The sequence below is a fragment of the Lynx rufus genome, unplaced genomic scaffold, assembly GCF_022079265.1.
Source record: "Lynx rufus isolate CCGP_SWC_20201006 ecotype Redwood Valley unplaced genomic scaffold, mLynRuf1.p SCAF_3, whole genome shotgun sequence".
Classification (NCBI taxonomy): domain Eukaryota; kingdom Metazoa; phylum Chordata; class Mammalia; order Carnivora; family Felidae; genus Lynx; species Lynx rufus.
Window position 1 is genome coordinate 165,056,732 of NW_025814845.1, and position 27,861 is coordinate 165,084,592.

The 27,861-nt window shown below is 36.2% G+C and overlaps 1 protein-coding gene across 1 annotated transcript; it reads left to right on the top strand.

Moving 5' to 3' along the window:
• Window positions 1-3,149: 3,149 nt before the first annotated feature.
• On the top strand, window positions 3,150-27,325 carry ATP6V1B2 (ATPase H+ transporting V1 subunit B2). Its single transcript, XM_047090679.1, has 14 exons — window positions 3,150-3,322; window positions 9,857-9,912; window positions 14,746-14,844; window positions 15,592-15,685; window positions 15,815-15,892; window positions 16,346-16,485; window positions 17,015-17,116; window positions 17,468-17,565; window positions 18,175-18,298; window positions 19,897-20,047; window positions 21,919-22,001; window positions 23,227-23,331; window positions 24,413-24,542; window positions 27,050-27,325. Exons 1-14 carry the CDS (start codon window positions 3,187-3,189, stop codon window positions 27,187-27,189), a joined length of 1,536 nt encoding a protein of 511 aa, XP_046946635.1. The 5' UTR covers window positions 3,150-3,186; the 3' UTR covers window positions 27,190-27,325.
• The last annotated feature ends 536 nt before the right edge of the window (window positions 27,326-27,861 follow it).

Below are 27,861 nucleotides of genomic sequence, written 5' to 3' on the forward strand. Positions count from 1 at the left end.
CTACTGTAGATTCTACTATGGAAATATTGTGTAAAGTTTCAAAACAATGAAATAAACTTTTATTTATTGATATAGAATGATGCCCAGGATTTATTATTAAATGAAAAGAGCAAGTTACAGAACACAGAATGGTGTGCACAACATGATCTTATTCATATTAAATACACACACACTTGCCCCAAATCTAGATAGATACCTATCAAATTAACAAAAGTGGCTCCCCCTGGGTGGAACTGGGTGGGAATCAAGAGGAACTTTTGACATATTTGTATTGTGCACATTAAAAAACCAAAACAGGAAAAAACATGAAACAAGAATAAATTACTGTATTACTTGTTTGATTGAAAATAAATTTTAGAAAACAAGAAAAACAGGTATGGCAATAGCTAATAGTCTGATATTCATATTTGAAACATACCTACTATTGTGAAAAATTAGCATGAGAAGACCTAATTGTAATTTTTATTAAAAAAAGAAGCTGTCATACATTGTATTTTGAAAAAAAAATCAGTGCAAACACCTAATAAAGGATTGAAATCACACAGAAAGATTATTAAATTAAAAGTAGAATTTTCTTGGAGTGCCTGGGTGGCTCAGTCGGTTAAGCGTCTGACTTCGGCTCAGGTCATGATCTCACAGCCTGTGAGTTTGAGACCCGCGTCGGGCTCTGTGCTGACAGCTTGGAGCCTGGAGCCTGCTTCGGATTCTGTGTCTCCCTCTCTCTCTGTCCCTTCCCCGCTCGTGCTCCGTCTCTCTCTCTCACTCTTTCAAGAATAAATCAACATTAAAAAAAAATTTTAAAAAAAAGTAGAATTTTCTCACACATATGTGCATACATTTTATATATGTATTTATGCATATATATGGAGATATATGCATATATACATACATCTATACTTATATAAATATATACATATATACTTAAAATACTATATATTTGTATACTTAAAATGTATACAAATTAATCCACTCTACCTACCATTTGGTAATTGCTTTTAAAAATCTTATAATTTATTTTGAAGGATTTCTTAACACTTAAGGCTATACTGAATTCTTCAAAGGTTAAGGAATACCTTTGGCTGGGTAGGCTGTAATTTAGGAATGGGCATCTAGATTATTTCTAGATTTTTTCCTATTTCAAAATGCTTCAATGAATATGTCTGTATATATCCATGTACATGCATATAGATCAATATAGATTACATATCATATAATAATATACATGATGTATATATGCAATTTAAAATATTTATCACATATACTGAGATAGATAGATGATAGATAGATAGATAGATAGATAGATATACAGAAAGATAAATAGATGAGTCTGACACCACCAAATTGCTTTTCTAGATATCATACCAATTATGCTTTTAGCAATAGAATATGAAAATTCTTGTTTCCTTATGCTCTTACCAACTTTGGACATTAGTTCAAAATTGCTGTCATTCTCACAAATTAAAACAAAATGGTGTCTCATATTGTTTTCCCTTTCTTTTCTTTAATTATTAAGACATACTAAATGATACTTAATCTCACTCAAAATTAAGGAATGCTTGCTTCAGTGTTATAGTTCGAAAGAGCTGTGGGTATTTATACCAAAGGCATGGAAATGAGATTCACCTAAAATAGACTAAATAACCAAGTAATGTTCACTTAATTTGTAATATATGATCAGGTATGTAGTTCAAATTCTAAAATTTTCACATATGTGAAAAAGTTTATTGTTCTCCGTTAAGTATCTATCTCTCATTATATCACAATGGTTTTCTAGAGGCTACATACAATGTATATTTGTAGTACTTCTATCCTTTGCCTTCTCTTCAGTTTTTGGTATTATACAATAATCCTTCCTAAAGATTTTCTCTTCCTTTTCCTTCTAAGACATGTGCTTTATGTTTTCTCCAACTCTAATATCATTCCAAATTTGATTGCAAGATATTCTTTGTTTGTTCATCCCCTAATCTTAGTGAACCCTTAAAGTTGGTCTTTAGCATTTCCCCACAGTACACACTGACTTACTTCTTTTATTTCCATATTACCTACATGGTGATGCCACAAATTTTTATCTCAATTCAGCCTGTATATATTCTTGTGGGATATTTACCTATACAATTCAATAGAAATCTCATTCAGAATATTCCACTGGAAACAACTAAACAGATCCCCAATTAGCTTTCATCTTTTCCTTCACCACCATCTGCAAAGTTCCACACTTTCTTCTCTATTCTCTGCACTATAAACAGCACCACAATCAATTCAATCGCTCAGACCCTAAGCCTGGACGGTCACCTCCCACAACTAGCTAGTCGTTCTTGTATCAGTTCTGTCTTTTAATTTTTAAAAAATGTTTACTGATTTTTGAGAGAGAGATGGGGTGGGGGTGGGGGGCGGAGAGAGAGAGAGAGGGAGACACAAAATTCAAAGCAGGCTCCAGGCTCTGAGGTCTCAGCACAGAGCTAGACACAGGACTGGAACTCAGGAGTTGTGAGATCATGACCCAAGCCAAAGTCTAACTTTTAACCAACTGAGTCAGGTGACCTTCTATTTCTGAAATAGTACTGGAATATGTTACACGTGTCTTACACTGCTATCACCACCCTAAACATTCCACCAAGTGTTTTTTTAAATAGATACATGAGGGAATAAATCGGACAGGAAGACAGTAAAGTGAAATAAATAATGGCACATAGTGCCCTATGTTAATCACGGAATAGGTTTAATATCTTTTCCGTTTTTCAAAGTGCTTTTTCAGAACTTGAGTTTTCCTCATTCAGTGCCATGAAAATGGGTGACCTTTTCTTGTACATGCTCGCCTTTCTTCCCCCTCCTTCCCTTCATGTGGAGCCCTTTCGTGTTCATTTCTTCTCTCTCTCTTAAATCTAGCCTTTCTTTCTGGGACCCACTTCCGCTTCTCCTTCCCTCTCCCTGGCCCGGCGCCTTCCCTCACAGCACGCTGGTCAGCTCCTCTCGCTGGTAGGCGGACTCACACCCGCCCACACGGAGCCGGAGTCACGAGTCTGCGGGCTGTGAGCTACGAAGCAGGCGGCTTAGCGGGCGGGGCGAGGCCGGGGCGAGGCCCCGGCTCCGCAGCGCGCGTGGGCGGAGCCAGACACACCGTCCGCCCTTGCTATATCTGCGCCTGCGCTGGGCAGCTGCGGGGCCAGTCGGGACGGAGGAGACAAGATGGCGCTGCGGGCGATGCGGGGAATCGTGAACGGGGCCGCACCCGAGCTACCCATGCCCACCAGCGGGCCGGTGGTGGGATCTCGGGAGCAAGCGCTGGCAGTTAGCCGGAACTACCTTTCCCAGCCTCGCCTCAGTGAGTATCAGAGAACAAGACGAATCTTGTTTTTGCTCCTTACCCAGTCCCGTGCTCTCATTCACCTGCTTAGCGGGGGAGGGGGGATTTATTTTTCCCTCTCTCACCGCCCCTACACTGACCCAAAAGTCTGTTCTTAGAAGGAGATATGAGTGTACCTAACGTTTTCGTAACATAGGTAGGCCAAGGGCAAGAGAACCGCCAGGAACTTTTTCCTGGGGGTGGTGGGCTCCAGGCTATTTGCCCCGCCCTCTCCAACTTCCCTAGACTGGAGCTTTATCAGGCACTTGCTTCCTGTCTCTGAGGCAAGGCCGCTTCTTGTGACTTCAGTCTTCAGCTGCCCCCGCCCCATATCATTTGGATATGTACCCTCTCCTCCCTCTGGTATAGACCTTTAGGGGTAGTCTGGAGTTCCTGCCTAGGGAGACTCTGTAATGCCATCGCTGACGTGGTCTGGCCTTTACCTGATGGAGGTCAGGCCCACAGCCAAGGGAGATGTTTTGTGGAAGGGCTGCTCCACGGGAGGACACCTTGATATCAGAGAATGCTACAGCTGAAAAGTATTCTGCAGGTCATCTAGTCTAACGCTCTCATTTTACAGTGTGAAGCTTACAGTCTGGGTAGTACACGACTTCCAGACTTTAAACGCTTAAATGATTGGCAGAGCAGGAATTAAAATTCCGTTTCTTAATTTTCTCTGGGCCCTTTTCTACCATTGTCTCTTCATTTACTGATGAGTTAAACCTAACACGATTGAGTGCAAGGATATCCTGGGGAAGCCAAGCAGCTTTGCCCGTATTATATAGTCTATGTGCAATGCATATCATACATATGCATGTTTAAGTGTTGTTGTGACTGTTAAAAAAAAACCTGCCTTAATAAACCATGTTTTAAGTGGACTACCAAAAGAAATGTTTATTTATTTATTTTTATTACTAAACAGTACAGTTGTGTAGCATCAGATGTCTTCACAGCTTCCTTAGGAATTAGGGATCAGCCCTGGAAATTGACTCTTTTTAAAACCTGGGGAAGCACCTGATGTTTCCCCAGGTGGTGAGACAATATTTGCACTGGTTAATTGCCAGAATGCCTGTTTGTGGGCGGCTCATTGGTTAAAAAAAATTTCAAATGAAGGGTTCCAGTCTAGGGCTCACCAGTCTGACTAATCCTATCCTGATCTATCACTAGGTCATATGACAGCACTGCAGTGAGAGGAAGAGGGAAAACACAGTTGATTCCATGGTTTACTAAAATGTGCTTTTTACATTGAGAATTATCTGAATTAGAAAATGCCTGTTGGAGGTTTATATAAATGAATGTTTCAAGAAATTGACAGATATTGCATTCTTATATAGATTTTGACAATAAATTTATACCCAACAATTACACATTTTATTTTATGAATTGCATTTGCATGCTTTGCTTTTCTGGGTAGAGGAGGTAAACATTAGTGACTTGTAGGAAAAGATTATAAGGGTGCAGTAGTTTCCATATAATCTTTCTTTCAGTGTTAATTCAGAGAGTATCAACTGAAATAATAAAATTGTTTAAAACATGGTTGTTAATCCTTAAGAGAGGAGTGTGGTTTTTCACTATTCTTTGTGTGCTTAGCCAGCGGCAAAAGAACTCCAGAGGAGATGCCTCCTGACAGAATTGTTACAATATAATGCTTAAAACTGAACCTCAGGAATCCTTTTTGTGTCCTCAGTGTAGCAAGGTGCTTGACACATAGAAGGTGTCTTGTAATTGTTTGATAACCTGCATTTAAACCCCTTGTTTTAATAGTTTAGGAGATTCTTAATGTGGGTGGAATCAGAGTAGGGAGTTGGGACACTTACTTGAGTTGCCCTTCTGTGTCTGGGTTATTCTGAAAAGCATAAATGATACTGAATTTAGGCTAACAGTTAACTATATTTGAATATCATCCTTTTCTTATATTGCCATATTCTTGATTCTAGTCCCACAGTTTTAATTGCTTCTGAATAAATATTGATTAACTTCTTAATTTTTCTAAAGATTGATTATACCACCTTAGGTGATATTATAGTAATTTAATGTGTGCTTTTTGAATAAAGGAGTGGAACTAATTTGGCAGTTCCACTGTAAAAATTCGATCCTGTTTTAAAACAGCATCACAATTATGGGTCTGTTAACGAGAAATGGAAAATGAGATATACAGCCTTGAAGTAATCATGAGCATTTTAGTTGAATTTCTAATCACAAGGAAAGAAAACTTAATTTTCTTTTAAATTGTGAGCAAAATTCAGTAATACATATAGAACTTTTATACATTGAACATTTTGAATTAGATGATCTCTATTGTTCTTAAGACCTTACTTAGATCAGAGCTAACCTTAAGTTTCTTATTTCATAGTGCAGAGTTAGCCTCAGAACTAACCTTATGTTTCCTATTTCATAGAGCAGAGTTAGTCTCAGTGAAAAGTCAAGTAAAGGAATTATCAGTTTGCCTTTTTTTAGAACCTCTCAGTACCCACCTGTCAGGGTGTGGGTCTCTACTATTCTTGCATAATTGAAGATGATTGCTTGGGGTTTTTGTTTTGCTAATAAGGTGGAGGCTAGAGCACTGGATCTGGTATTATGCAATGACTAATTTTCTCTGAAAATTTCACAATCATTAAGTGGCGTTACTAGTGTTGAACAATATCATATCCTGCAGGAGGAAGAGGATGTCATCTGACAAAATAAGTGCTTCTTAAAACCTTTGTAAATTTAGATTTTAAAATATTACTCCATAAATATTACTTGATAGTACTTGCTTGATAGTTAAGGATCAAAGATGTAATGTGTTCAACATGTAATGTAAACATGTATCTATGTTGTCAGAAGTTCTGAATATCCCCTGCAGACTCAACTTACTCATCTGGGAATTTTCATAAGAAGAGTGGTCATTATTTTGGTAAATACAAACGTTTATATAATTTGTGAATAGGTTTTACTTTTCATAGAGCAGCTTAATGTCTTTGGCAGCCTTACTCTAAACTTTTCTCTCTGCTTTGGGCTGTTAATAGTAATTGTGAGGAAGGCTGGGTAAACACTGTTGAGAGGTAAAAAGTAGTGTTTGGTATCATTTTCTCTGCTTGTATTTTTGTTAAAATAGTTTTATTATGGCAAAGAGCTATAGTTGGTATATATAAACTCTTACAGTACCTGTTTGTAGTCAAAATGCTAGGAACTGTGTCACCTCTATATTTATTAAATTATATAGGAGACTAAGTTCAGAAATACAGGGTCATAGAATACCAACCTTAGAATTAGGGGGAGAAAAAGCCAAACAAACCAAAAATCCAATTCTAAGTCCAGTTCTTACATTTAGTAACAAATTTGTCAGAGCCTTAGTTTAAGTGTAGAGTGGCTTTATCAGCCTTGCTGATCTCCCAGCATTTTGTGAATCTGAAATGAGGTAACTTCTCTGACGACACACTGTATAGTGTGAAACACTCTCTAAATGTAAAGTTTGGTAATATTTTTATTTAGTTTGGGTTATAGCTTTTATTTGTTCGGTTTGTATATGTCAGTTTAATTTAAATCAAGATGTTGCTTAAGCTCTGATTTGTATCTGAAGTAGTCTCCTTGCATTTTTTAAGCTTTCCAGTGAGGGGAAAGAAGTAAGCATCTCCATTAGATTCTCCCACTCTGCCAGTGGCTATATGCCATTGTAGAAAGACTGTGTAGCAGTAGTGACAAAATTTAGACACAAGAGAAGTATTGTCCAGTGCATTAAATAGCAACAATAACTTACTTTTTCATAGCTAAAGTTGCAGACTTGTGAAATTGTTTTGAGTGGTATAGCTACTTAAGTCTTACTAATAATTACAAGAGTGTACCAGACCACGGAAAACAACCAGTTCAGTTTTGGAATTTGAGCTGCAGTACAGAGTTAAAAGAACAAGTGGCTCTGGGTCCAGGCTATATATAATAAGTTCAGATTCTTGGGGCACCTGGGTGGCTCAGTCGGTTAAGCATCCAACTCTTGATTTCGTTTCAGCTAGTGATCTCAGGGATCCTGGGTTCGAGCTCTGAACTGTTAGCACAGAGCCTGCTTAGGATTCAATCTGTCTCTCTCCCCCTCTCTCAAACTAAATAAACTTAAAAAAAAAAAAAAGTTCAGATCCTTGTCAAGTTACTTGACTACTTATCTGAGAGTCCTTTTTCTCTTCTAAAACTTGGAATAATATTAGTTAACTCTGATCTGTTAATGGAGATTAAGTGAGAATTCCTGACAATTACTTATTAACTGTATATTGGTGGTGTTGGTATTAAACAATTAATTTGAATGGTTATTTATATTTTTAAAGTATGTACATTGTTGCAAATTTAGAGACTGCTTTTGATGAAATAGAATTTTCTGTAATAGAAGTCAACTTGATTCATTGTTTCCAGCAAAAACAATGACTAGTGTTTCTTTTTCTTGGTCAGGCTTTTGCTTGTGACTGGCAAAACTTCATAATTTGAAATGAGCTTGAATTTAAACGTGAGATTCTGAAGGATCTGGTTGCGGAGGCTAAAAGTTCAGAGAAGATGCCAATCTTGGTGAAAAAGTAGAGAGAATTTTCAGAATCTGAAGAATTTTGTTGGTTACATTTTATTCAAAACAGTTGCCTCTAGGAGCACCTGGATGGCCCAGTTGGTTAAGCTTCTTTCTGACTTTGGCTCAGGTCATGATCTCACAGTTGGTGGGTTCTAGCCTTGCGTTGGGGCTCTGCACTGACAGCACGGAGCCTGGAGCCTGCTTTGGATTCTGTGTCTCCGACTCTCTGCCCCTGCCCTGCTTGTGTGCTCACTTGCTCTCTCTCTCTCTCTCTCTCTCTCTCTCTCTCTCTAAAATAAACATTAAAAAAATAAAGTTAAGACATAGTTGCCTATAAATCTCAAAACTAGATCCTCACCCCCACCCCACCAGCTGACACCCTCCTCTTATCCCTAAGTGAAGGTTTTGAAAATGTGTTGTTCCTATATTTTTAAAAGCTGTGTTCTAGGAAAACATGTTTCAGATGTAGCTCCCTTTGCATTTCTACATAGCAGTTTTAGAAAGTCATTGAAAAACTGAATGTTCAAATTCACTCAAAATGAGAAAAATTAATTTTTTTAGGAGTAGGAATTATTTTTAAGAGTATCAGATTATTTTCATATAGTGGGGAGGATTTTCATAAAAAGCCTCTGTTTTTTTCTGTTACTGTAATTTAAAGAGAATTGGATTAATTGTTTTACATTACCATCCATTCAAGTAACTTAGCTTTTTAAATTTGTGACTTGGTTTTTATTATCCAAGGTTATAAAAGTCATTTGGGGCCCTCTGTTGAGATAATTACAATTACAGATATTCAAGCAAATATCTGGTATCAGGTTTAAGTGTCCTATGAGCATGAAAGACAAATGCCCCTGATAGTGCTTTCCTGCTTCCAGCATTTGTCCCAGGGTGCTTGCTTTCTGGTTGAAGAAATTGTTTTCAAGTTTTTAAGCCCCTTGAGTGGACAGACTAGTTATATTAAATGGTTTCCTCATTCTTGGAAGTCTATATTTGTGCCAAAAATCTCTATCCCAAGGCCTCACAAGAAATGAAGCAAATGAAAAATTCTCAGATGACAATTTCTTAAAATGTATTTAAAGCCTTGTATTAAGTTTTCTTCATTTATTTCATTTTTTCAGCTGTTCTGATTATGAAATTTAGTTAATTGTGAGATTAGAATTATTGTCTCCTGAGTGTTCTTTTTTATACCTAAATAGCGTTACATTTGACATGTTTGTCGGTATAGGATAGCTGGCTCCTTTCTGAAATGAAGGATTTGGGTAGTACCTTATTGGCTGGTAGTTTATTCCTAGAGAATAATTTGCAGTAGAAAAATACAAGCCTCTAAACTGACAGTAACATTTTACTTTTTCTAAGAAAAAAAAAAAAAGGTCTTATTTGACCTCTTCCATTGCCTACTCCCCTCTTCCTAAAGTTCTTTTCCCTGTAATTTTTATGACATCATTTAATTATGGCTTTTTACCTCACAGATTACATTTTCTCACATTTCCTTTGTGAGTTTTGTCATTTGTGTTTAAAGTTGTTGAGGCCTTCCTTTCCCTTCCTTATCTACTTTGCTAAGTGCCACCTCTTATTTAAAGCATTATCTTTTCTCTTTGAAGTAAGAACTACTGCTAGGTTTTTCCTGTGCTCCCACAAACCCTCTATGTCTGTTATAGCCCTTAACTCTCCCCCCTTCTCCATATAAAACTGGGAACTTGTGAAAGAGCTCTGCCCCTCTGTGCCATCTTTGTTTTTGTGTCCTGGGTCCATAAAATAAAGTGACTTACAGTAAGAACACAAAATGTTTTTGTTGGATGAGGATGGATTATGAAAAGTTGTACAGGCACAGGCATATTTCACAAATTCAATGAAAAGTTTTTAACTGTTTCACTGCTCCATATTATAATAGGTGCAGTAGAGAGAGTAGCTTTTTGGTAATACTACAGAGACAATTGTAGGTTGTTCTCTTTGACTAAAGCTGACTCTTCTGTGTTTCTTTCCAGCGTACAAGACAGTATCAGGAGTCAATGGTCCACTAGTGATCTTAGATCATGTTAAGGTAATACCACTATGATTATCATTTAAACATTTATGTAATTAAAGACATGGCATTAAGTCCTGTTCAGCACACTTTAAATTTTGTGTTACTGTTTTTAAGCCATTCTTTGGTCTGAATGTCAGTGCTATCTAGGAGACTAGTTTTAAAATCAAAAGACAGAATATTGGATTCCAGTAGTGGATCTACTGTGGATTCTGTTTATGGCCTAGAATTCCTCATTTGCAAAATTAAAAAAAAAAGAAGAAAGAGAAAATTGGGGAGCGGTGTCAATCCTACCTCATAGGTTTATTGAGGAAAAACAACAGTAATCTATGAATATGTTTTATAACCTATAGATTGTTATTAGCTACGTGATATCTTTTGGCTGTTGTCATAGACTGCCATGTGTTATACTTATTTGTTAATAGTATTTGTCGTCTTTACTAAATTTTAAGGTCTTTGAGTGAATAAACAAAGTTACTATTATCTTTGAGGGCCTGACACTGGTTTTCAAGTAATAATAAACAAGAACAGGTTATCTCAGCAGTGACTGAAACTCTAAAGAACAGTTTTTACTTAGTCTGTTGTAAGGATCTTTAGTTACATATTGGTTATTTAGCTACACCTATGCTTAAGAATTAAAAACACTATTACTGTTATTATAGAAAAAGAGGCATAGGATATAGACTGTAATTGAATATCCTAGGGAAAGCCTCCTACCTGAGCTCTATGATCAAAATATTTTCCAAGAAAATAATTTATATAGTATACTCTCTAGAACAGTAATTCTGTATTGGTTGGTGTTGGGGTGGATTAGGGGAGAAGCACACAATTATTAGTTTGTTGGGAGAAGTAATGGTGGAAATATGTTTGACATGTGACCTCTCTGGAAGCAGAAAATAAATCGAAAAACATTTCCTCAAAGAAAGGGCAAAGTGCATTGTCTCTTCAGCTTTATCACTAAGATTATATTTTTATGCATGACAAGGTTCCTTTACAAATTTTAACCTTAAGATTAAGCATAACAAACGCATCTTCTGGCCACAGTCTCATGCTAGTCTGCAATTTGATATAAAGCCTTAATTTATTGCACTCAGTTTGTGCAGGATGTAGGCAGGTGCCCATTAATGTTTTGTGAAGTGGAGCCTACACTTTTATTTTTGAGGAAAAGATTGGATGCTTTCTTTTTTTTTTTAATCCTTTATTTCTCCTTTTTTTTTCTATGTTAGATAACATTTTTGACTCATTATAAATATGTTACTGAAAACAATTAAAAATATTCACATTTCAATTATGTTAAGTGCTGAGCTCAGAACAGAAGATATGATGGTGAACAATGGGCCCTCCCCCGTGGAGCATCATGTAGTGGAGAAGCAAATATAATACACATATATATAAATATCTAGTTAGTATTGCTATGAAGGCTAAGTGTGGGATGCTATAAGAGTCAGTAACAAAAAGAATTTTTATTTTTAAGTGTATTTATTTTGAGAGAGAGCACATGTACGTACACAAGCTGAGGAGAGGCAGAGACAGATGGAGAGAGAAAATCCCAAGCAGACTCCACTGTCAGCATAGAGCCTGACTTGGGATTCGATCTCATGAACTGTGAGATAGGACCTGAGTCAAAATTGAGTCAGATGCTTCAGTGACTGAGCCACCCAGGTGCCCTGAGTAGGACTTTAGAAAATATCTTTCAGGAAGTAATTTTAAGAGTGATCAAAAAGTTTCATTGATGTTTGCTCCAGCTGAGGAAAAACTGGTGAATATATGTAGTTGTAGAAATGGGTTTATAACACCACATTTAGAGTAGCTTTTAGAATTTAAAGGTTAAGGAACAGATAATTTTATGCAAATTGTGTCAGAAAAGAAGAAGATGGAGACTGCTCAATTCATTTTATGAAATTGGCACATCTTTGGTTTCCATACCAGACAAAGGGTAGTAGTGGAAAAGAAAAAAAGACAACTATCCTCGCTTATAAATACGGATTCCAAAATTTTTAATAGTCATGTATTGGAGATTAGCAAAAATGAGTATGTAAAAAATCAATAGAATTGTGACAAAGTAGAGTTTGTCCCATTAGCACAAAGATAATTTAATGTTAGGAAATATATCAGTCATTTAGCTTAATTCAGCTCATTTATGGATTAAACTAGAAAGTGCTTGTGCTCCTCTAAATTAATAAAGAAAAGGTGATAAAGTTACTCATTTCTACAAAAACAAAAGGTTTTAACCTCTTAAAGGATATTTACCATAACCTACAGCAAACAACATACTTAAGGAGAGACTCGAATAACATTCCCATTTAAATCAGGAAAAAGCTGAGGATGCCTGGTTGTCACCACCATTATCTATCTTTGTACTTGGAACCTGACCAGTGCTGTGGCTAAAAGAAAGAAGAGTATAAAGGTATTAGGGGAAAGGCACAGGTGTCATTATTTCTTGGTAATACCATTAACTAAAACCCAAGTCATTCAGTAGGCAAACTACTAGAAACAATGGTGTAACACAGAGTTGCTGGATACAAGAATCAGTCTATAGAAATCAGGAGTGTTGTATGTGGCAGAACTCCTTATTTACAGAAAACCTTAAAACTTTGTTGGAAGACAAAAAGGAAGACTTAAAATAAGTGGAGATTCCATGTTCATTAATGAAAAGACTCAGAATAGGCAAGATACTGATTCTTCGCAGGCGACAGAATCAGAGAGAGAGTAATTACAAATAAAGATTTGGTGCAGGCATAAGCAATTGTTATCAGTGGAGCAAAATTAAGCTCCCTCAGACCAACTCTTGTCACAGTGCAGATTGTGACTTGGTAAATGATAAAAGCATTGCAAGTCAATGGGGGACATTTTGTGCTGCATAAATATTTTTGGGGTAATTGGCTTTCTATGTGAAAAAAGAATAAAAATGAGAAAAAAAATGGATACCACAAACAAAGGCAATTGGATTAAAGTTAGCCTAAACCTGAAAAACTTACTAGAAGACAGAATTGAAGACTATTTGTACGACTTAGATTAGATTAGATGGTTTTCTTTCCTAAACCAGACACAAAAGGCACCAACATAAAGGAAGACAAGTCATTTTCTTACATAAAAAGTTTTGATATGATACCATAAAGAAAATTAAAAGACAAGAAACAGTAGAACCACATACTTACAGAAGGATTAATATCCAGTACCTATAAGAGAAAGAAAAAACAGATCCATTTGAAAAGTGAAGAAGAGATATAAGCCAATCATAGGTAATGAAGTCTTAATTGTCAATGGAAATGAAAAGCTGTTCCATATTAGGAGAATCTGGAAAATACATATTGAAAAGATGCTATTTTTTACTTCATTAAAATGGCAAAAATTAAAGTTCAAATAATAAAAGATTGGCACAAATATAGGGAAAAGATAGCTTTGTATACTGCTAGGGAGATCTTAAAAAAATACAGTTCCTTTGTAGAATAGTATGAAAATTTAGAGAAAATGGGCACAGCCTCTAGCCCATCACTTGGTAACCAAATACCTTATGGAAAACCCACTTGCATGAGGAGCTGCATGCAAGAATGCTCTTGTAGCATATTTGTAATAGTGTAAATTTGGAATAACCTTGAATAAAATGTGGTGTCATTTGATTTTAACTACATTTGTTTTGTTTTAACATTAATTTTGGGATGCCCATTTATTCACATGTTAGCATCCCCAGGTGTCTTATGGGTACCTGTGTGGCTCAGTCAGTTAAGTGTCTAAGTTGGGCTCAGGTCATAATCTCATGGGTTGTGAGTTCAAGCCCCACATCAGGCTCTGCTCTCAGCACAGAGCTCGCTTCAGATCCTCTGCCTCCCTCTCTCTCTGTCCCCCCACTCTCATGTGCTCTCTCTTTTCTCTCAAAAATAAAAACATTAAAATAAATAAAATTTTTAAAAGAGTGTTTTAAAATCAGTGATGCACCATTGTTTAATGGAGAGATGTTTTCCTTCACATCACACAGGGAGCGATGCACTTTGCAATAGATTGTGTTGATAAAAGAGGTAAGTATTACCATGACAGATCTAAAACATAAGATCAAGTGAAGAAAAAGAAAAGCTTCAGGATGATACATATAATATGTTGCCATTTATGTAAATGAAACACTAAAATATATTTCTGGGAAATCTGCATTTTAAAATATTAAAAGTGGTGGGGGGTGCCTGGGTGACTCAGTTGGTCTGACTCTTCGTTTTGGCTCAGGTTATGATCTCAGTTCATGAGTTGGAGTCCTTCAGCAGGCTCTGTGGCTCTATGCTGACAATGCAGAGCCTGCTTGGGATTGTCTCTCTCCCTCTCTCTGTGCCCCCTACTCATGCATGCATTCTTTCTATCTCTCAAAAATAAATTAACTTAAAAAAAATAAAATATTAAAAACGGAAGAGGCATACATACTTGGTTAGGAGAGTTTGAGGGGGAACATTTATCTTCTTATTTTCAGTTGACATTTTTATCCCCTCCCCACAAAGTATAAGGGTGAGTACACACACAACCCAGAAATAAACGTCAGTTCTGAGTACTGGGAATGTGGTCATTTGTAAGTTTTGTGCCTTTCTTTAGTTTCAAAGTTTAAGACATATACACAGAGAAGAAAAATTTAATTGCTGCGTTTTTATGGATTTAAGACCTTTCTCTGTACCTTATGCTGTGTTTACCAGTATATGTACCAGGTGCTAAGTGTTTAAAGAATGTAAACTACCTGACGATGTTATAAACTCTCAGTATATACCTTTGGGGGAGATTTTACGTGCATACATGCTATGATGGAGATAGAGCATACAGAGGAATTTGGGGAGCTTTTAAAAGTTGGTTACTGATCTTTTATTTTTTCTTATACAGTTTCCCAGATACGCTGAGATTGTCCACTTGACATTACCGGATGGCACGAAGAGAAGTGGGCAAGTTCTAGAAGTTAGTGGTTCCAAAGCAGTGGTTCAGGTAAGCATCATTTTCAAAACCTGGCCAGTTGAACAAAAACATTAGGGGACACTTCTTGTCTTTTCTAGCAATTATTGAGTAAGTATATCTTGATTACTGGCTATTAGTAGAAAAAATTTTTTCTTGTTGTCTTGCCAGATGTCAGCATCTATATTCATTCTAGCCCAATAGCTCCACTGATAAATGGCTTTTTTTTTTTTAATAAAACAAAGCAGATAATCACATGGAAAGAGAAAGATGAAAAGACAGAATTTATAGCTTATGGGATGAAACCAAAACAAGATCTGAGTTTGTTTATTTCATTGTCTTGTATAATACCTAGTTTTTAATGTTACCAATTATGAGAAATGCCAGTTTTCTCAAATAACATGTTCCTCTAAAAAGTACTATAGAGCAAGGATCAGCAAAATTTCTGTAAAGGACTACATAGTAAATTTTTAGGCTTTGTGGGGCCACCTAAGGTCTGTGATGCATATTCTTTTCCTTTCTTTTCCTTGTTTTTGTTTTTAAACACTTTAAAAATGTAAACAACATTCTTAGCTTGATGGAGTTGGCCTAGAGGCACAATTCTTGGTTTAGAGGTTGGCAGTTTGGTTCATCACCAGGGACATTTCTCTGTTTATTATGAAAATAGTATGCATTGATGTATTTTACTTTATATAGGCTGTTTAACAGACAAAAATAATATTTAAGTACTTATGATCTAAATCCCTTTTACTCTTCTGATTACTTTTTCTTTCTCAATAGGTATTTGAAGGGACTTCAGGTATAGATGCCAAAAAAACATCTTGTGAGTTTACTGGGGATATTCTCCGAACACCAGTGTCCGAGGATATGCTTGGTAAATGGATGCTACGCGTTGTGAGCAGAGATCTGTTTTCTTTTAAACATATTTCCATGGAGTCTTTCTTAAAAATTATGACTGTTTGAGTCATAGTCCATTCTGTACTGTCTTGTTACTGTTTTACAGGTAGGGTATTCAATGGATCAGGAAAACCTATCGATAGAGGTCCTGTTGTACTGGCTGAAGACTTCCTTGACATCATGGGTAGGAGCAATAAATGAATTTCTGTGTTTTGAAGAAAATAGCCTCTATTTTATAATATCTTTGTCAGAGAGTGATTTTTTTTGATAGTTTAAGTAGACAAACAATGTGGTACATATTAATTGTATTATTTAATTTTTTTCTAGAAATCTTAAAATTTTATATAAAATATTTTAAGATTATAAAATATCACTAGAGTATATCTGAAATATAAATAGCTTTGAAATGTAAAGGATTTTGAAATTAGGATTTCTCTCTTATTTATTTTGTTTTAGGAACTTGAGTTCTGCTACCATGTATCTTGTGTCTACAAAAGACTGGAAATATTACTTAATGGAAAAGTTACTTAAACAATTTCAGATTTTTAAAAATAACTGATTCTATAAGAGTAGAAAGAAATTATTTATATGGCTATAGTCTTAATGTATTAAATGTTATCTTTTGGAACTACTTTAGGCCAGCCTATCAATCCTCAGTGTCGAATCTACCCAGAGGAGATGATTCAAACTGGCATTTCAGCCATAGATGGCATGAACAGTATTGCTAGGGGGCAGAAAATTCCAATCTTCTCTGCTGCTGGCTTACCACACAATGAGGTGAGAACTAGGATCTGTTTTGTGTGAAATTTAACAAGGGAGTTTTTTTTTTTAATGTTTTATTTATTTTGAGAGCTTGTTATTGTGAGTGGGGGGAACAGCAGAGGGGAAGAAAGAGAATCGCAAACAGGATCTATCCACACTGTCAGTGCAGAGCCCAATGCGGGGCTCGATCCTACAAACTATAAGATCATGACCCGAACCAAACGTTCAACCAACTGAGCTACCCAGGCGCTTCATTACAAGGGAGAATTTTCAAATGCTTCACTGTTAGTAGGAAACCAAATAAAGGGTTTTCAGCAATACTCACTTGTACCCATTGCCCATTTCAACAGTATTGTGTTTTTCATGCATGAAGTTTATCTTGCTTACTCTTACAAATCTTTGCAAAAAGTACAAAAACTTTTTTGGGTAAAGTCCTTTAGAATATCGTTTCATTTATAATTCCAATTTCAAAAAGTTTAGGATAAAAACGATTTTGTTGTAAAAATTTTAGATTTCAACTCAGTTCGTTTATACTTGTCATCAGATTGCAGCTCAAATCTGTCGCCAGGCTGGTTTGGTAAAGAAATCCAAAGATGTAGTGGACTACAGTGAGGAAAATTTTGCAATTGTATTTGCTGCTATGGGTGTAAGTATAATTTTTTTGTTTTAATATGACATATAAAATTAATTGTTTATGTTATTAAAACAGTGCAGAAACAACACATACATTGTTGGATTTATTTCTAGGTAGAGAAGTTGCAATTTGGCATTTTGGGGTAAACTCAGGATTAAAATTTAGCACTTGACTGCAAAATTTAAGAATAATTTTCTCTATGCCCAAAGCAGGCTGTTTTTACTCTGTTGGCTTTTGTGAAATTTTGGGGAGTACTTGAAACTTTAAAAGAAGGAACAGTGTAGATCCATAGCTTAGCCTTCATCAGAAATAAATACTGAGAATTTTTCTTCTCCCTGCACTGATGAAGTCATTGTTATTTAGGTAAACATGGAAACTGCACGGTTCTTCAAATCTGACTTTGAAGAAAATGGCTCAATGGACAATGTCTGCCTCTTTTTGAACTTGGCTAATGACCCAACGTAAGTAAATAGAGCTATTTCTTTCTGCTCATTCAGGCTTTAGATCAAAAATGTTACTAAGCCAAGGGAAGTAAAACGTTACAGTGAAAGCAACATGGGGATAGGAATGGCAGAGCTGTGTTTAATTAAATTCAGCTCTTCTTGCTGGCTAATTGGCTTTGGGCTAATCACCTTGGCTCTGAAGTTCAGTTGTCTCTCTCATAAAATATGACAAATAATACTTGTCTCATACTGTTGTGCATTTTAAGTGAGATAATACATATAAATTACCTAGTACCTAGTAAATGATCTTTTCCTCTTACTTGAGAAACCTAGCCCCTTGCCTATTTCTTCCCTCCCTATTTCTCTCTCTCTGTTTTAAGAACAATGTAGTTCTGAGAAATTAGGGGCCCGTTTCTAAAATAATCTAACTTTGTAGCATTAAGTAATTCTTACTATAAAAATATATAAAATAACTGCTTACTTAAGAACTTTTAAAGTAATAATTGCTTTATCCTCTGCAATCTATTTAAAACTTTGAAGGGAAACTGTACTGTTATTTCCAGAATCATGTTGTTTAGTCTTTGGCCTTTTAATTTGAGTAACAAAGGACTTAATGTTCCATTTCAGTATTGAGCGAATTATCACTCCTCGCTTGGCTCTAACCACAGCCGAATTTCTGGCCTATCAATGTGAAAAACATGTATTGGTTATCCTAACAGATATGAGTTCTTATGCTGAAGCACTTCGAGAGGTAACTTTTTTCTAAAAATGGATTATTTTTCAGAGTTATCTTGTCTCTTTACAAGTTTTTATTTTTCTTTAATCATTTTTTTTAAGCTTCATCACTCATATATTAGTAAAATACCTTAATTGGAAAGGAAAACACAACTTTTTTTTTGTTAACCTAGTTGAAATTATTATAGGATAAGATTTAAATTATTAGCCTAGTTATCATACTGTCACCAGCTCCATGCATTTAAGACTTGATTCTAAAAGAGAGCAAATGATGCAAGTTGTTTATTCAGTTATTCTCCTAGGATGTTCTTTGTCCAGATTGTCAATTTTTAACCCTTTTCAGAATTTCATTCTTAATAATGTTAGTATTTAAATAAAACAGCATACTCTGATAGCACCCTCTTTAGAACTTTTTCCTTCAGAAAACTCAGTGTTTTTTTAGGAACAATGTTAAGATTTTCGTAGTTACCACCCAGAAGTTTGGGGTGTTTGTTCTAATACAAGTTACTGAAATTTTGAGTAAGTTAGTCTTTTAAACATGTAAAAAGGGAAAAAGGACTTCTGAAGAGACATGCTGTATAAATACCCAGCTTCTTAAAACTCCCTATGATCCATCACCATATCTCATTCTATTGCAGTGCTTTTTCAGCATAGGAGTTTTTTTTTTCCACCCATCACAGACCAGTACTTTTTAAAAGTACAGTTAAAATGAGTTATTAGCAAATTTTATAGAAGGTATAAACTTACAAGCCTGGAATTTTACTTTTACTAGATTCAACAGATGTCAGATTGCCATCAGAGTTTTTTAAATACTTATTCTACTTTCTGTGTTCTCTCATTACACATTGATAAAAGCTGGTCTGCAGACCATGCTTTGAGTACCACTACTGTAGCACACTCTTTTGGAGGTGCCAAAGTAACACCTAAAAGTTGGGCTTAATACTTTAGAATTCTTGGTGGTTGTAGGTTAATATATATGCCTATATTGTAGTGTGCATGTCTCTAAGAGAAAGACTATAACTATTCTTATTTTGTGTAATGAATGGATTCCTGGCTCTGTTATCTTGGGAAATCATTTAGCCAACCCTTGATTCCAACTGTAAGTTGGAGTTAACAGCATTACCTTCCTCACAGGATTGTTGTGAGGATTAAATTAAATATGTAAGCTGCATCAAATGATCCCTGGTATGTATTTCCTTTCCTTTTGACCTTTTCAGCATTAGTTAGCTTACATAAATATGGCAAGATCCGTGGCATGAAATAAATCTTGTGAACTAAGAATGTTCTCTTAGTTTTAAAATAACTTCCTTTGATTTATAGAATTACAAGCAGATTTTTTTTCTAGCAACATATTTGAAGATTTGCATTATGGTGATATGATTGTAGCAAAAAAAAAAGAAAAAAGAAAAACTTCTGCCCCCCCCTTCAACATTTTTGTTACAGAATAATCTGAACTTGTGTTGCTAGGTTTTTAAGTCATCTTCTAGAGACTATTTAAAATTAAAAGAGGATACTTCCCACATTGTAATTGGGCATGTTTAAGAAAACATGTTCTAACTAAGCTTACTTTTCATATTCTGGTATGTGATATTCTCCTTCTTGACTTACTGTCAGGTTTCAGCAGCCAGGGAAGAGGTTCCTGGTCGAAGAGGTTTCCCAGGTTACATGTACACCGATTTAGCCACAATATATGAACGTGCTGGTCGAGTGGAAGGTAGAAATGGCTCCATTACTCAAATCCCTATTCTCACCATGCCTAATGATGGTAAGTTTTGGTCTTTGGATTATAGCACACCTAATCACTGTAAGGACTTGATTCTAAGACAGAAGAACATTTACCTTTTTGAGTTGAAATTCTGCACCCCCCCCAAAAGTTTTTATTTAAATTCCAGCTAGTTAACATACAGTGCAATGTTACTTTCAGGTGTAGAATTTACCCATTTCCCCCCACTCCCCACCTCCCCTCCCATAACCATCAGTTTGTTTTCTATAGTTAAGAGTTTGTTTCTTGGTTATTAGCCTTTTTCCCCTGTGTTCATTTGTTTTGGAGTTGAAATCCTTTTGAGAGTTTATCCTTCAAGAGTTTAGTGATTTGTATCTAAATAAAATTTTTCATTTGATAACTGCCTATAATAATCATCCTTTTGTGGAAGAAGAAAAACAATTTTCTTTATAATTAAAATTTTCAATTTTCATTTATTAAATTACTACTGGGTGACTGCTATTATTGGGGACACAGATCTAGATATAAGGAATTCCTTTTGTGTTTTTAATTCAGTCTCTCTTTAATGTAAGTTACTTGATCTAGTTGGATATTTTTTACGTATGTGTACTAGTAAGGTAGCTTAAGTGCCAAATGAAGAGCACAAATAAGAAATTCCACAAGACTTTAGAGACAGAGTGATCACCAAAGGCTGCTTAAAAATGACTCTGTTTTAGAGGGGGAGGCAAACCATAGGAGACTCTTAATGGAAGCGGGGTGGGTGAGGGGACAGAGTAGATGGGTGATGGACATTAAGGAGGGCACTTGTTGGGATGAACACTGGGTGTTATATGTAAGTGATAAATCACTAAATTCTACTCCTGAAACTAATACCACACTATATGTTAACTAACTAGAATTTAAATATTAAAAAAAGGACTCTCATTTTGTGAAAGTACACAGTGCAATGCCTGTGTGAGTGTATGCTCGGGAGTGAAACCATTCAGTAGTCCTCTTCTGTTACTGCCTTTTTGTCCTTACCTCCGTGCTTAAAAAGCACTTTTACAAAGTATTTTCAGAATCAGTAATAACTCACTATAAGCACTGTTTTCAGTGTTTTATAAATATTAACCTCATTTGATCCTCATAGCAGTTTTGAGGTAAATGTTCTACTCTGAGGCACAGGGAGGTAAAGTAACCTATTAAAGTTAAGATGTGATAGCTTTAGAACCCAGACAGTCTGAATTTATAATTCACACTATACTGCCTCTCACATGAAAATACTTGTTCCAAGAAAGTACCTACAAAATTAACTTTATTCATTTAACCAACTTAAAAACGTCTTGCTTTGTGGAACTTTATTGGTGCTGCCTGCATAGTGGTGGTTTGCTTGTCTAACATTCCTATACTTTCTGTGTTGAAATGGTGTGTATCCACTTGAAATAGCTTATGAACGAAGCATGTTCTCTCAGTATATGTTCAATTGGTAAACCTCTGCCAGGGAACTTTGTGTTTAAAATGGAATTTTATTTATATTTTGGAGAGAAATAACTAGGAGACATGGTACTTTTTCTGAATGCAGCTAATTGACCTTAAATGCCCAATACATGTCTAACTGTGCTGCAACTCTAAATAACGCCAACCAATATGATAACCTCTAGCTACATTTGGCTGCTTAAACTCTAAAGTTAATTAAAATTAGGTAAAATTTGAAATCAAGTTTTTTGCTTACATTAGCCACAGTTCAAGTGCTCAATAGCCACATTAGGCTGGTGACTACCATATTGGACAGCACAGATACAGAACTTTTCTACCACAGAAAATTATTCTAAAGAGCACCATTTTATGTAATGCTATAGGTAATGTACTCTCACTTCTTGTGGGTTTGTTCATATGATATGGACACTTTAATGTCAGATGTTTTCCTTTGGTAGATATCACTCACCCCATCCCTGACTTGACTGGATATATTACAGAGGGACAGATCTATGTGGACAGACAGCTGCACAATAGACAGGTATTTGACATTTGAGCAGTGCTGTAAATCTTACAAATCTATTCTTCAGTTTCTCTTTAGTGACTTTGACTTTGCTTTTAGGAATTATTTTGTCAGAAAATGTCAACTTGAATTGTTTATAATACAGCTATAAAATTGTCATTTCTGTATACTTAAATCCTATTGTGGACAAGAATGCCAATACTAAGAATGAAGTTTCCACTTTTCTTAAAATGGAGTCAGAGGTCTCAAAGAACTTTCTTGGGTATTCTATTCCATAATAGCATAATCTACCAGTCTTATTATTAATACAAAAAATATTTTTTTCTATTTTTTATTGCAGTATCAGTGACAGTACATTTTATTAGTTTTAGGTGTGCCAAGTAATGACTTGATATTTATATGTATTGCAAGGTGATGACAGTAAATCCAGTTACCATCCATCAATACATATAGTTACAAAACACTTTTTCTTTATGATGAGAACTTTCAAATCCACCCACCTGGCTACTTTCAAATATGCAATGCAGTATTATACACACTGTAGTCACCACGCTGTGGATTACATCTTTATGACTTACTCGTTTTATAACTGGAAATTTGTACCTTTTGACTCCCTTCACCCAGTGCCCATCTTAGGCAGCCACCAGTCTCCTTTCTATATCTGTAAGCTCACAGTTTTTTGGGTTTGGATTTTTTAGGTTCCACATGTAAGTGAGAACATAAAAGTATTTATCTTTTTCTGCCTGACTTATTTCACTTAGCATAATGCCTTCAAGGCCCATCCATGTTGTAAATGGCAAGATTTTTTTTTAATGGCTGAATAATCAAAAAAAGATTGATGGTTTTGTAATAGATGTGGCTTCTAATACCAGCTTTTGGGTGGAATTACTTACTGTTAGTTAATCTTTTTATTTCATATGTGATTATATGAATCACATAGAGCTCAGAAGGCTATTTACATTTGATACTGTAGGCAGATGTTGAAAATTGTAGTTTTTCAATATGCTCTTGTACTTTTTTTTGTAGGTTTCATTTTGAGTTTGATTCTCAAAAGAAATACTATGCCATAAAGTCTCACTTCCTTTTCTTGCTAGGAAAAGATATTAGAACTTAACTAGGAAACAAATAATGCAGTTTTATATAATTTAAGGGATAATAATGAGTTTCAAAATGCTTCTTTACTACCAGTAAATCTTGAATTTTGTATTTAAATGTACTTTTTTTTCCTCATGTTCTGTGCAAGATTTACCCGCCTATTAATGTGCTGCCCTCTTTATCACGGTTAATGAAGTCTGCTATTGGAGAAGGTATGACCAGAAAGGATCATGCTGATGTATCTAACCAGCTGGTATGTATGTCATCTTAAGGATGGTGTTTAAAGAAACGAATACCTTTCTTAGTCCATTTGCTGTCTTACGCCTCTTGTCTTTCTCCCATATCACTGTACTTATCTCCCAATCCAAGTAGAACTTTAATAAAGGTTGCATGTGTAGAATATATAATCATTCATTAGAACCAAGTCTTTTTTTTTCCCCCATTAAGGACAGATGCTGATAGCCAAGTTTAAAACTCATATGCTTGATACCCATGTCTAATGCTATACAAGATAGTTCTAAATTAAAAAAACAACAACAACAACAATATAAGTCCATTTTCAGTTATTATTAGTAACCTTAGTAATAATTAGAGTATTCCTGAATGATACTGTAATTTCTTAAGATCTTAAGCAATCACCAGAACACTAAGGGATACAGCTTTGTATATTCTGTGAAGTCCTTGGTTTTTGTAGCTGTATGAGATTGTACACCAAGCACCATAAAGAAAAATACTTTTGACCTTAAAGTAGAAATGGTAAGCCTAGGAGCACCTGGGTGACTCAGCCAGTTGAGCATCTGATTCTTGATTTTGGCTTAGGTCATGATCTCATGGTTTGTGGGTTCGGGCCCCACATTGGGCTCTGTGCTGACAGCATGGAGCCTGCTTGGACTTCTCTCTCTCTTCCTTTCCTCTGATCACACTTTCTCTCTCAAAATAAATAAGTGAACTTTAAAAAAAAAAAAAAAAGCAAACCTCATACCGCAAATAGTTTTTCTGAACTTTGAGATGGATTTCTTTGTGGTATGAGTTCTGACTTCACATGCTATTAAAATGTAATCTCATTGAATGTTGAGGAAATGTATGTTTTAGAGAATATTAGTAGTGCCTATGGACTGCATGCCAGAAGACTCCTTTCTCAGGGAGACTATAATAAAATTTTTCGTATACTTTCATATGAACTTTATGTGAATTATGTTTGTAAATAATGTGAAATTCCTTCTGTGGTCTCTTACATGAAGATAGGTATAGAAATACTCCTAAATATATAGCCCAGATTACTGTTAACATTTATAAAATCTTACCCTATTCATATAAGCGTTTCTTCTCTTTAGTATGCATGTTATGCTATTGGTAAGGATGTACAAGCCATGAAAGCCGTAGTTGGAGAAGAAGCCCTTACCTCAGATGATCTTCTTTACTTGGAATTTCTGCAGAAGTTTGAGAAGAACTTTATTGCTCAGGGTAAGATGACTGTTTTCTCACAAATATAAAAACCTCAGGGGCGCCTGGGTGGCGCAGTCGGTTAAGCGTCCGACTTCAGCCAGGTCACGATCTCGCGGTCCGTGGGTTCGAGCCCCGCGTCGGGCTCTGGGCTGATGGCTCAGAGCCTGGAGCCTGTTTCCGATTCTGTGTCTCCCTCTCTCTCTGCCCCTCCCCCGTTCATGCTCTGTCTCTCTCTGTCCCAAAAATAAATAAAAAACGTTGAAAAAAAATTAAAAAAAAAAAAAAAAAAAACAAATATAAAAACCTCATATATAGTTTTGAAGACTTCTTTCCCAGTCTGGACAATTTACATTGGTCTCTACATGATTTTCCTTCTGAGTAGAGAAGAGGTTCTTCCAATTGTCTGTCATGTCTTTTTGCACTTAGCCCTCAAGCTCCTTCCCCTTTGCCTTCAACTCCATTATCCATTCAGCTCCCATCTGAATTTTTCCTTCTCTTTCACCTGGCTTTCTGCTCTGCTGCCTCCACTGCTGGTTCTCCTTCCTCTTAACCCCTCTGCAATGATCTTCTCTTGCTTTGGGGGTTTGGGGCTTTTCTGATTCACTTATTTTCATCTCCTTTTCTGATATCTTATCTTCCTCTTCCTTCCCAGAGGCTTAGCTTCCTGTTCTTTCTGAGCTGTTTTTTCCCTCTAGATTTAACTTTTTTCTTATGCTGTTGACTAAATTGCTATGTAGGATCCTCATCCTCTTTCTAAAGCTCTAATCCCACATCACCAACTAGGATACTTTTGTTTATGCTGCCATCTCCTCAGGCTTAGCATGGTCAGAACCCAGAGTTTTTTGGGGTTTTTTGCTTTTTTGCTGAACACCTGCCTAGCAGTTCTCTTTTTAGTTTATCTATCTCTTGCATGAGCATTGTCCTACTGAGCCCAAGCTCAGTAATTGGGCATTATTCTTCACTTTTATTCATTTATTCTCCAGTGACCAAATATTTATTAATTTGTGGTGTTCTTATTTAAAATATCCTAAGCACGGAGCCTGCTTGGAGTTCTCTCTCTCCCTTTCTCTCTGCCCCTCCCCTGCTTGTGCATGTTCTTTCAAAATAAATGGAAATAAACAATAAATAAGATATCCTATTCTGGTTTCATTTCCATTACAGTACATTAGTCCAATGTTTCTCAAATTTTAATACACTTTTGAATCAACTGGGATCTTGTTAAATTAGACATTCTGATTCAGTAGTTCTGGATGGAGCTAGAGATTCTGTATCTGGACAACTTCTTGGGTAATGTGGATGCTACTGATCTCTGACCACACTTTGCGTCTTAAGGCCTAGTCCATACCCGTTTCCCATCATCCTAGTCATCAGTGCCAGCTTTTTCATCACTTTTCCTGACTCTCTACGTCTCATTGCTAGAATAAATTTATTACTAATTTTATTGATTGTCCCTCTAGTAAAAAAGGCTCTATAATGGTTTTCATCAAATAGCACATGTAGGGTTTTCAAGCTGTTTTGATTGGTCTCTCCTTTGCCACCTGCTAATGCTGCTAATACTCTACATTTGACCTCAGTGGTACTTACAACAAATGTGTTTTCTTTGGAATAATGCATCACACTATACACTTAGGACCCGTGCACTCTTCTATGTATGTGATGCATTTTTTATTAACGTTAAACCCAAAAAAATGTGGATAATTTTTTAATGCAGAATCATAATACCTTAAAAAGATTAAAATGAGGGGCGCCTGGGTGGCGCAGTCGGTTAAGCGTCCGACTTCAGCCAGGTCACGATCTCGCGGTCCGTGAGTTCGAGCCCCGCGTCGGGCTCTGGGCTGATGGCTCAGAGCCTGGAGCCTGTTTCCGATTCTGTGTCTCCCTCTTTCTCTGCCCCTCCCCCGTTCATGCTCTGTCTCTCTCTGTCGCAAAAATAAATAAACGTTGAAAAAAAAAATTTAAAAAAGATTAAAATGAAGTTCTTTTAGTAGAGAAAAGAACCCAGAATTTCAGCCACTCTGATTCTTCAGGCAAGAAATGAAATTTATTTGAGGATAAGAGTGATTCTGCTATTAAAATAATTAGTAACAACTTTGAAAATGACTGACCTATTCAGGGTATTTAGTTGACATTTAAGGTTTCTCAGTGTGTACAACCCTCCCTCAAATTCATCCTCTGTTTCTAGAAAAGTGTCTTTCTTGTAATCTCTGGACAGTATACTGGGTCTAGTTTCCATTGCTCCAGGTATTTAGGATCCTACCCAGTTATCCAAAAAGATGTCCCCCCACACACCAGACTGCCCTCTCTGGCCTGCAGGCCTCTCTCCCTTTTCTCTGATTCCTGATGGTACTTAACTGTATCCTCATTTACACATTCAGTTGCTTTCAGTCTTAGGAGACCTAACTGCTTTGTTTCTGTTTTTTTTTTTTTTTATACTCGATGCTCACAGCCCTACTGTGGCATAAATAATAACACTGATAAGTGGTAAGTAGTTTACCGTTACTCATTCAATCTCATTTTTTTCTAAGGACCTTATGAAAACCGCACTGTCTATGAGACTTTGGACATTGGCTGGCAACTGCTCCGAATCTTCCCCAAAGAAATGCTGAAGAGAATCCCTCAGAGCACCCTGAGTGAATTTTATCCTCGAGACTCTGCAAAGCATTAGCTGCTACTTTATCGCTGGCTCGATACACTTGTGAAATAGTGTTCTGTTTTCTTTATTCCTTTTGCACTCCCTAATCCCCCATCTCTGTGTTGGAGTTTGCCTTGTTACCCTGTAATTAAAAACAAAGAATAGGTAACATGCTGTGCCAGTGTTGCAATGTTTTAAACTTCTAACAGACTTTAAAATATCCCCTGTTGAGAAAACCCAGGTCATCAGTGCTCTTTTTAAAGTAGCTTCAGGGATGGAGGTGAATTTTTCTTACTGATGTGTGTTTGTACATAGTGGTACAGTTAGTTGCCTAATAATGTCTTCATTATTTGGGTCTCCTCTACTTTATCTCTCAGCCCCCTCAAGAGTATCACTGTCTGAAATTATAACGCTTTGATCTCCAAGTTAGGGCCAGGATCAGGTCTAAAAGAAGCCTCCTGTCTGAAGAGCCAAGAGCCTTTTCCCTGAGTATTTGTTTTTGGATTGTTGCTGTGCTCGTAGGTATGTGCTGCTGCTCTAAGCAGATGGTTTTAACTGTCCACCTGCTTTTTCCTACTTAATGACTAGATTAGAAAAGGAGTTTCCTTTTTCTCTTTAGTCCATATGAGTTGGGAATCCTGTGTTTTACTGTTCTCCCTCCCTCTGAGTGACACAGAATCCTGCAGCTTTTGCACAGCTGGCATC